The following is an 11369-nucleotide window of genomic DNA, read 5'->3' on the forward strand; positions in this document are numbered from 1 at the left end:
ATTTGGGGGAGTGAGACCCAGTAATAGCCCCAAGGTTATGTATCAGATTAAGAGGCCGGGCTTGGGTTTGGACGCAGGTCTGGCAGAGGCAAAGTCAGTGTTTTTACTCCTATGGCATACTGGATTAATATGCGATAGTATATGTGCTGCTGAAACCTTTAGAGAGAAGAAATAACATGTTCTTAAAGAAATCTGACTAATTTTGGTTATCACTTCAGCATCAAGTACAGCTAGGAAAATAGCACTAGAGAAGTGATTTTCTCATGACCAATACACAAGGCACATTGTATAAATTTTCTTGTTAAACATTATACTTATCAATAAAATGTATTAGGGCTTCCCTGGTGGCGCAGTGGTTGAGAGTCCGCCTGCCGATGCAGGGGACATGGGTTCGCGCCCCGGTCCGGGAAGATCCCACATGCCGCAGAGCGGCTGGGCCCGTGAGCCATGGCTGCTGAGCCTGCGCATCTGGAGCCTGTGCTCTGCAACGGGAGAGGCCACAACAGTGAGAGGCCCGCGTACAGCAAAAAAAAAAAAAAGTATTATAATTCTAAGGCTTTGTTAGTTGGGTAATAGAAAAAAATAATAAGTAGTAAAATTTACTGTTGTTTGTGCATGTGATGGTAAAAAGTCTCCCTTAAAATATGAAATACTTTAAATCGCAGTATTAAAATCCTTCTGATGGTGTCATTTAAACCCATACACAGTGAGTGCCAAGTTAGTTGGAACTTTTAGAATGTCCAAATTGCCTTCAATTTAATTTTTACAAAATCATTAAAAAAGCATTTCTTAAGAGGCAAGTGTCCATTTTCCCCCCAGAGTTTATAGTCCAAGATACTTTTCTCTAAATGAATAAAAAGAGTTAAAGAGGCATTAATCTCCCATGACGGTCTGCGAGAGAGTTGCACTTAGGTATTATTATTGCCTCATTTATAAACCAGGATCCGGAGTGACTCCGTAAGGTCATAAGACAAGCCCGCGTTGCAGCCGGGGCTGGAGCCGATGTCTCCCACCTCTCCCAGGGAGTTGGCAGTCATCACAGTTATTAATATCCCACTCGCCACTTGCTGCTAGCCATGAACATAAATATTTTGTTGGCATTTTATCTTCACGCTCCTTATGTGCCAGGCTCCCTTTCTTTTCTTCTTTCACAGACCCTTCTAATAACTCACTCACGTTCCTGTCTGACCACATTGGCCTTCGCCGTGAAAGTCACACGTCACCCTGGCAGGGAATGTGAAAGCATGTGGAGTTTGCATACTTTCACTTTGATCTGAAGGCCTTTTCTAGACTTCCCTCTTTTTTTTTTTTTTCTTCTTCTTGTGTGCATGTGCGCGTGCGTGTGTCATGGGGAGGATGGTGATTAGAAATACACTTACTACATTAATATGACAATGTCCCTGTATGTATATTAGGAAACAGTAAAACTGTATTGCTCTTTAAATAGTTGATAACATATATGTCCACCCAATTTATCACAGGACTGTGGTTTGTTTAATAACTGACTCATTATCACAATCTGAAAGCCAGAATACTAGGTAAAGAATAAGTGTGGGCTGCCTTTTCATATGGCCTCAAGTTAGAAGGCTTCATCTCAGAACACACCTTTTCTTTTCGAATTACAGATGCTTTGCAGTGTTTTCCCCCCCGCCTCTATAAGAATATACAAAAATTGTCACAAAACATGAAATAATGTGGACGGAAAACACAGCCAAATTTAAGAAATCTGGCTTAGGATACTCTGAAATGTTATTGCTAAATGAATCTTCGAAGAAAATGAATTCCTTTACTGGAACAAAAAGTAATTTATTATGCATTTCATGGGTGTCTGCTAAAAGAGTTACTAGCAATATGAAGATCTAATGGACATGAATTAAATACAATCTGTTAACTCTGTGTTTAGACCTATTTGTTAATTTTCTCTGAAACTTTAATAATTACAAAAAGCATCTCCAAAGATAGGTGTTGACATATGTGATCATTCCTGATTCAGCTACCTATCATATCAGGGCCAGTACTCAAAAGAGTTTGTGAGCCAGAGCAAAAAGAAATTATTTTATTGACCTCAGATTTTAAGAAAGCTTTGAACAAATAACAGGTATTGATTTCAATGTCATGTTGGAGTCTTTTGAGTGAACAATTCCAAGTCATTATCTGATGATATTTATTTATTTATTTTTTAAAATTTTTTGCGGTACGCGGGCCTCTCATTGCTGTGGCCTCTCCCGTTGCGGAGCACAGGCTCCGGACACACAGGCTCAGCGGCCATGGCCCACGGGCCTAGCCGCTCTGCGGCATGTGGGATCTTCCCGGACCGGGGCACGAACCAGTGTCCCCTGCATCGGCAGGCGGACTCTCAACCACTGTGCCACCAGGGAAGCCCTCTGATGATATTTAAATGATAATTTACTTAGTGTACTGCCCCTTTTGGTAGTTGTTAGCATGGCATGGTTTCACCAGAGCTGGTGCACACGCTCCAGAATCATATTTTTATCCTATTAAATGCGAAATACTTTTAATTTAAAGGTCTCCTTATGTTTAGTCGCTTGATTCATGGTGAAGCCTGAATATGGTCTGAAGTTTATCCTGGGGGTTCATGGATTAGCAGCTGGAAGGAAGCAGTCAGGCAACCAAGCGCTAGCTCCAGCTCTGTGTGTGACTATAGCAAACTGCCAAGGTTTTCCTCCTTCTACTAAAGGGGAAGAGTAATTCCTACCATCTGGTCCTTAGGAGTGTAGTGTAGCATAAGTGGGAGATGCCTGCAGACCGCTTTGAAGCTCAAGAAGAATAGCACTATTTAAATATGACCTTGGAAGTTAATAACGATGTGCTTTATTTGCATGGCATTTTTTCCATCCCAAGACATTAGACATAAATGTCATTCCCTTTCTTAATGGGGGGAATTTAGAGATGTAAAGCTATTGTGTTAACAAAGTAACCATGTTTAAATACTTTTATTTCCCTGATAGCAACAATTTTTCATTCGTTATGATTCTTAGCACTTTCATAATGCCTTCTTGTAAATGCTGCTTGGTTCTTGGACCGTGGTCTGCTTTGTCTAGTAGATATGTCCAGAGGAAGATGCTCATCTAAGCTCCTAAAAAGCCAGTCTTTAATAAGATCATAATCCATCAGGTTTTAAATCTTACCTCTGGATCTTTTATCTCTGAATTTGACTAGAATAAAGCCATCCATTTTGATTCATTTCCGAAGATAAACTTTTTCTTTAGTAGGCCAATGACTTCAAGTTGTGGGACAAACCCTTCTTCTTGCAATTTATATTTGTACATCAGTGTTTTACTGATAATCCCAGAGTACTTATAAACTTGGGGCCATGCCTTTCTTTATCACGACATGCTTGCTGTGTGTATGTACAGATGCATAAAACAGTTTGCTCCTTTGTCCAGAGTAGAGTGTGTATAGAATAATTCTTTCCCTCCTTGAAAAGAGCAGCATCCTGGCTATGGATATAACCCTGCCAGCTCAGGCCCAGAAGGGGCACGAGGGGTCAAGGGGACAGCCAGTGAGCTCTCCTCAGTAAGGAATTTGTTTGCTAAGTTACAAAAAAATAAACTATTCTGCTAAACACTGAGTTGGGTCATCGGCTGAGGTGACCGTGACTCTCCCTTCTTGAGCTTTATTGAACCCTTGTGGGAGACTTAGAGAGTTTTGTTGTGATTGATGGTTTTCACGTGTCCTGGTGGAGACAGAACCCGTGTGTGTTTGTGTATCTTCCTAGTGTTACCTTCTCAACTTTTGGGTCACTTTTGTGACTGATCCTCTTCCCTCCATCCAAACTGAAATGACCTTGGTTTTTAGAGTGGAAGTTAAGGTTTATCTGAAAGTGTTTCTCCTTTGTTAGGAACTTAGACTTAGTTTTTAATTTTTCTTTTGAGGAAGGATGCTATCAAACACCACAGAGTCTAACCTAGAGGTGACGAAAGCAGAGAAGAGAGCTTTGGCAGTGAGGGGCGGCTGGCTCCCCCTCACACAAGGAAAAGCTGTAACCACAACTTGCTTAGATGTGTAGGAAGGACAGCAGAGACCATGGAAGCTGACAGCTCGAATCCAAACTGAGGAGGCAGTGTGATCACCTTCAAAATCCTGTGCTCTGGGAGTGATCACTCACCCCCCAGCCTGCCGGGGGTGCCGAGGTTTGTTTCTCCAGATTGTGAGGCAGCCTTAGGAGAGATTGTAGCATGGCAGGCAGACAGAGCACACCCCAGCGGACTCCTTTTTGGTTTTCTTCCTCAAAAACGAAATTCCTGTTTATAATTCACAAGCCAGAGAACCCCTGTAATTCTTCTGGAAAGGCTGTGTCCTTTAAGGGCTCCCTTTGCTCTGACGTGTCACCTTTCCAGAGCTGCTTCCTGGGTATTGTGGGAGGCTGTCTCTGGGCCTGCCTGTAATGGGATGTGACAAGGCTCATGGTTGGTGAGCCTGCTGTGAGCCAGACACTGCTGGGCATCGGCTAGAGGAGCTCATCAAGTCAGAAATCCTTGACATCTAGATACGTGTCTGAAAATAAGCGAAGGCTTATTTTCACAGCAAAACAGTCTGGGTAATCCAAAGATCAGTGTGCTGCTCCACAGGCCAGTGGATATTTTCCATGTCCAGCTCTGCAGCCGCGACCTGTCCCTGAAGTCATTTATTCCTTTAGGAGGGGGGCGTCCGGCCAGTTGCTGTGGGTCCCCCACCTGACCCGGCCTGCTTGCAGTGCTAAGCCCGGCCTGGGTCGGTGCTGATAACACATTCTTTCAACAGGAAGTGCCTCCATTTTCAGTCGTCAGTGGGAGGGTGGAGGCCGATAAGCTGGGAGTGATAACACAGAACAGATTTCTGCTCCACCCTCGTCTTGCACTTTGATCAGAGAAAGAGCCAGGACCTCGCCTGTCCGAGCTGCCTCCCAAAGAAGGAAGGATGGCTCGGCTGTGGGCGTTCGGCACACTCTCCTCTACTGTTGTTCAGGAACTTTTGGGGGATTAGGCTGGTTTAGGTTAGTGACGTGCCGTGTTGAGATGTCTGCCATCTGATCCTTTCAGGGATTTAAGTAGACGTGGGAAAACCTTAACCAATTGGCATTTATATTGGTGTGTGTGTGTGTGTGTGTGTGTGTACTGGGTCCAGGGTCCTAATAAGTTATCTCTGATTTTTTTCCCCCCCAGGTTGAACTGATTCTTGAGAGGTAACTCTTGAATATCCCCAATAAAGGGAAGGCACTTAAGATGACAATGTGACAAGCCGGGTTTCTTAAGGAGAGTTGTGCTAATTCTAGTCTTCTTCTGCTGTTAGAATGCCAGTTTCAAGAGCTCAGGTTATACTGTTGCACCCATCTGTGTACTGTGTTTGGTGTTTTCACGTACCTGGAACTGTGTTTCACATGTGCATGGCTGGCTGGGTTCCAGCCTATGCCAGGTGGCTCAGAGGTGACCTCAGGGGTGCATGGGGGCCCATCTGATCCTTCCTCCACTCTGATTCCCCACTGGTTTTCATGCTGCTTTATGACTGTCCAGGCTGGCTCGTTTCTCAAGTACTGGTGCCTCATGTTTCTGTTCCTTTCCCCCGGAGTTAGACTGCAGTAAGCCACTCAGTTAAAATATTCAAAAGGACAGTATAGACGGCTAACTGGTTGGGCCCTCTCAGGTGGTCCCCAGTCTCCCACCCCCACTGGGTTCTCTTGAAATACTTTTGCATGCACATGGGTAAGTTGTAATTATGACCTAGAATTTCTATCCTGTTGTTTTTCACTTAGCATTGCATTACAGGATTTTTTCCATTTTGTTACTTGATCTTATTATTTTTAATACTTGCATAATAGTTCATTAAGCAGATATCCCTTCGTTCCCAAACCATCCTCACATTATGAGACATTAGATTATTTCCATGGTTTCCACTATTATAAGTAACCCTGCAATGGATGTCTTCCTGTGGGGAGCCTTTCCGTCCCTTTGAATTTTTTCCTTGTAATCCATTTCCCGAAGTGAAATTACAGAGCTAAGTAGGGTATAAAGTTCTTGATGGCTTTGCTAACTACCTTCTAAGGCGTGCGCCAGCGTATAACCCCTCCAGCCAGGGATGAGGGGGCTGGCGTTATCCATCCCATCTGATCTCATCATGATGATCTCATTATGTATTGTGACATGAAATTTCAAGTTATTTTTTTATTGAGGTATGACTGACATAGAAAAAAACGCTGTGCATCGCAGGATTCCGTGTTTAAATAGTATATCCCCATTTAAAAATAAGGTTCTCAAACCTTGGGCACAAGTACTTGTTTTATTTTTTTCTGACAAACTCAGATGTTGCTTTTTTTTTTTTTTTTTTTTTTTCTTTTTGCGGTATGTGGGCCTCTCACTGTTGTGGCCTCTCCCGTTGCGGAGCACAGGCTCCGGATGCGCAGGCCCAGCGGCCATGGCTCACGGGCCCAGCCGCTCCGCGGCATATGGGATCCTCCCAGACCGGGGCACGAACCCGTATCCCCTGCATCGGCAGGCGGACTCTTAACCACTGCGCCACCAGGGAGGCCCCAGATGTTGCTTTTGATTTCCAGCAAGCTGATATTTTTTTCAGGAGCTCATCACTCACGTAATTTGGGGTTTGCCTGCCATACAGCTTAACATATTTGTCTGAACAAAGAAGACAATAAATAGGTATTTCAACAGTAGCTTTTGGGACTGTTGTTCAGGTGTAAGACTAATGTTCAGGGTATTAAGGTTTCTTTAATGCGGCTTATTTGAAAAAGGGCCAATGAGCCTTTTGAAGGGCTGCAGGAGCACCTTGCTTTCTTTCCGTGCAGAGCCGTCAGTGATGATTAGAATAAGGTCATGGCTGTGGTGGTTTTCACTTAGCTCTGGCTGAGTTCGTAGGGCTGGTCCCACCCAGTGATGGCGGCACCTCGCCTGGTGAAGGCTGACATTGGGGAGATTCAGTTAGGTCCACGCTCCTTCACTACAGTAACAAAATTCTCATAGTGTCAATAGCACATACGTATGTAGTCTTGACTATTGTCAGACACTTTCACGAGGGCTTTACATACACTAATTTAATTCTTTTGCAGCAACCTTCTGACATATGTGCCTCATTATTTCCATTTTCTAGGTGAGGAAACTGAGGCACAGAAAGTTCTAGGTCAGACCCTCTAGTTTCTCTCTCCCACAGAATCTTTTCTGACTCATTGCTTAATATCCTTCCCTTTCAGCTGTCTTGTCTTGTGAACAGACCTCTCCACATCCTGCATGCTTCCAATTTTGAACACCCTTTCCTCACCCACAACAATAGCTTCCCTTCATGGAATGTTTAACATGCAAGGCATTCTGACGCGCCTGCACACATTAGCTCGCTTAATCATCACAAACATACTTGAGGTAGGGTCAGTTTCCCGAGGAGGAAGCTCAGGAGGTGGGTGGCTGCACCAGGGTAGAATTTGAAAGTCCAAGCTGGTCCTACCGTGCAGGCTGCCTGCGGCTGTCCCCAGGCATCCTTTCCCCTCTGTGATTCCTTCTCTGACCTCTTGTTCCACCTCCCTGTCTCAGCCGCTCAGAAACTCATGAGAACTGTTGAGTGGTCTTACTTTCGAGTGCGTGCGTGTCCTAGTTCCCCACACAACCTGGGAATGACTGTCTCTCGGCCCCAGGGCCGAGGGGCCCTGCTCATGTTTCTTGTTGCGACTTGTGGTGACGGCAGACCCCTCTGCTGTCGCAGCATTTCCGGCCACTTGAGGTGGGCTGCTTTCTGGGCCAGTCCAGGCACCCCCTCCATTTCAGAAAATAGCACTTGCTGCGGTGAAGTCAGATTTAGTCAGATAAATGCAAATGTGCCTTTTTGGGGAATAGGTAGATAATACCAAGCGGGGTATGACATTAGTCATTTATAAGGGAGCTCACTCTTTCTACTAGTTGTATGATAGCTCTTTTCTAAAATGAAGACTCTTTTTGTAATTGAATATCATCCTTTTGTGTATTTCTTTGTGGGTTAAATCTGGATCTTTGTTGAGTTTGCTTATAGCCGAGGTTCTGAGCTAAAAGTAATCACCGTATTTGTATGTGTAACTAAATCCATAGCTTTAGTTTGTTTGACAGGATTATTTCATCTATTTCACAAGAATCTATTTTAAATTTTAGACATCTCAGTGAGTTTGTGAAATTTGCTTTTTTAGGCACCCAAAGCCCTTGTTTTACATCTTTAAGTTTGTATTATTTAAAAAGAAGTTTGGGGGCAGGGGTAGGGACTGTTGTTGCTGGATTTGCACAAACCTTCATTTTTGCTAGGAAAAGGAAGGATTCGTTACCTGTGGAGGGGGCCACACTTGGCCTGTCCAGCTGGGAGGGGATTGGGATGGGCGGACAGGAAGTTCCATGGTCAGACCTCCCGAAATCCTACCTCTCAGTCCCATACAGTTATTGTGAGGATCATAGAGAAAACCAGATCTTCTCCAGGAGAGGGTAGGACCACGCTGACTACTGGGCTCCTGAGTGGAGCCACAGAGGGTCTGGGACCCTTCCATTCAGTTCGCTCAGTGTCTGGTGCCCTGTATTTCTCTGAAGTGGATGTACCATCAACTTGGCCAGACAGATGGATGTTTTAGGATTTAATGGGATTGTGAATGTAGAAAAGGAATGCTTTGAAAAGTACAAGATGTTCTACCTGTGTTAAAAAACAAGTATCCAGTAGTTTATGGAATGGAGCCCTGAAAGCTCAGAAGAAATAATGGGCTTCAGAGCTTTTAGAAGGAAAGAAAGCATGATTCACAAGTATGTGATTATGGCTAGATTTAAAAGCAAAAAAGTCAAATGCAACTGTTTTCTCAAACCATAGTCTAAACATGATTTTAGTTATTTTGGTTTGATTCTACTAAATTATATCATGTTTGCTATTTGGCTTTTCTTATTTGGATGGAAGGAAGGAAGGAATGAAACAAGAGAAAGGTGACCTTTTGCTTCGAGAAATAATTGCCACAATCATGACAGATATAGGATGTTAGCATTTTCTTTATCACATGGTCTGCTTCAAACATGGCCTGTGCTTTTGGGAAGAATTAAATCCTGTGTATGCATGGGTTAATTTTCCATGAAGTCAGTGCTCAAAAATTTCATTTATCAGGTCTTGCTGAACTGTGTATCTTTCCTTCTCAGACTTTGATAGAACCGCTAAGCCTCGTGGTTCCTCTGTGTGTGTGTGTGTGTGTGTGTGCGCGTGTGCGTGTGTGTACGCGCCATGCTCTGCCTTTTCTCTTTTGCAGTGATTAGATTGTGTGGGCATCCTTAAGGCTTGTTGACCTATGTGGTGTGGTTTGTTTCACTGTCGGAGATCTGAGCGCGTTCGGCACTTTTTACAAATAGGCCACCTGCAGTTCCCCTTTCCTACCTGCGTCCAGCTGCACATCTTGCCTGGTGGTTCCTGCCACGAGTTAATGATGTGAATAAGAAGCTGCTTCTAAGAGCAGAAATCGCTAGAGTTAGGTCAATGGCACCGTGCTGCCCAGTGAGCAGCTCTGCCAGCTGTGCTACCCTCTCACTTGTCCCCGAATGTTTACCTAGCAGGGACCAGCTGCCTGACAGCTTACTGGTAACTGTCTCTCCTCTTCTTTCTCTCCTTTTCTCCGTCCCCGTCTTCCATCAGGCAGGCGCCTCGGTGATGTCTGGAGCAGGGGAGAGCGCTAATCCCGAGAACAGTGAGCTCAAGTACTCAGGTCAAGATGGGCTGTACATCGGCGTCAGCCTGGCCTCGCCGGCCGAAGTCACGTCGTCGGTGAGACAGGATTCCTGGTGTGCCCTGGCCCTGGCCTGAGCGGCCGCGGGTAACAGGAGGAGGACACGGCCGGGGCCCGCAGGACCGCCTTCATGATCTTCTTGGCAAGCAGTCCGGACTGGGCTGAGGATGCTGACTGGACATCTTCCTCTGACACAGGATTTCCGTGCCTTTATTTGAAAGAGATGTATCTCCCACGAGGCTTGCTCAGCCTTTACCACCCTGGCCCTGTCTTGAAGACCCAGGGAGAAGATGGACCGGCTCGGGAGAAGGGCCGGAGCAGCCCACAGCCTCCCCAGCCACGGCCACTTCTGGGTCGGCCAGGGGATTTGATGTCCAGTGTGCCACTTCCGGAAACCTGGACTAGGAACCGGGGCCTTGCCTGCTAAGGAATATTGAGAGAGATTTTTAAGCAAAAGTTTTATGTGTATTGCCCCAATTCATGTGCGTCTTCTGATCGGTTTTGGTTATTCCAGAGTTTCTTCATACCTTTTCCGCCCCCAGATTTCACATGCGTTCGTGGAGAAGACCATTCGTTTGGTACACGCCTCTGGAGGCTGAGTCGGTTCTTGAGGTCTCCTGTCAAAAATATCACTCGGTTTGCAGGACTGCATCGTAACTGTAACATACACTGTGACTGACGTTTCTCAAAGTTCATATTGTGTGACTGACCTGAAGTCAGTCTGAATTTGTAAACAGGGTAGCAAACAAAAGATATTTTTCTTCCATGTATACAATAATTTTTTTTAAAAGTGCAATTTGCGTTGCAGCAATCAGTGTTAAATCATTTGCATAAGATTTAACAACATTTTTTATAATGAATGTAAACATTTTAACTTAATGGTACTTAAATAATTTAAAAGAAAAAATGTAAACTTAGACATTCTTATGCTTCTTTTACAACTACATCCCATTTCTATATTTCCAATTGTGAAAAGAGAAATATTTCAAGAACAAATCTTCTCTCAGGTAAATTGCCTTATCCATTTGTTAAGAATTTTTGTACAAGAACACCAATATCTCCCCTTTATTTTACTGTGGAATATGTGCTGGAAAAATGGCAACAAAACTTTACTACCTAACAAATAACATTTGTAAATACTCTAGGCATCTGTACACACTATGATGAGGTCTCTGTAGTGTGACTAACCCACAGGCAGGTTGGTTTACGTTAATTTTTAAAAAAATGGGATGTCATATGGAAACCTATTTCACCAGAGTTTTAAAAATAAAAAGGGTATTGTTTTGTCTTCTGTACAGTGAATTCCTTCCCTTATAATTTCATTTTGATACTGTATGTGGCTATAGCTATTCATATAAAGCAAGTGCATGTGATGTTTGCAAATTGCCTTACGGCCTTCTTTTCAATGAATTGTCCTTTTGGATCTGTTTTATACCTTGGTTCATTTGAAGTTGGCACATGGAGTCAAGTTATCAACTCTCAAGTTGCACTGGGGACAACTTTGTAAGTGAAAAGGACCCAGTATTATAAGACATTTCTGTGATTATAAGCATTCTGTTTAGGATCAATCCTTAAAAACATTTAAAAAGGCCAGAGTTTCTTTTCCTCTGAATGAAAAATACTCTGTGGCCCAGAAACAGAATGATTTCCTTTCTCGCTC

At 43.9% G+C, this 11369-nt stretch overlaps 1 protein-coding gene across 3 annotated transcripts in view; it reads left to right on the forward strand.

Annotated features, from left to right (window-relative positions):
* Positions 1-10497, forward strand: part of GATA6 (GATA binding protein 6) — a 30992-nt gene extending 20495 nt beyond the window's left edge. For all 3 annotated transcript variants that reach the window (XM_060118754.1, XM_060118755.1, XM_060118756.1), the window contains exon 7: positions 9619-10497. In XM_060118754.1, coding sequence (XP_059974737.1) covers positions 9619-9786 — 168 coding nt within the window. In that variant the 3' untranslated portion in view covers positions 9787-10497. The remainder of the gene's footprint in view (positions 1-9618) is intronic.
* The last annotated feature ends 872 nt before the right edge of the window (positions 10498-11369 follow it).

This window comes from Mesoplodon densirostris, chromosome 15 (genome assembly GCF_025265405.1).
Source record: "Mesoplodon densirostris isolate mMesDen1 chromosome 15, mMesDen1 primary haplotype, whole genome shotgun sequence".
Taxonomy (NCBI): domain Eukaryota; kingdom Metazoa; phylum Chordata; class Mammalia; order Artiodactyla; family Ziphiidae; genus Mesoplodon; species Mesoplodon densirostris.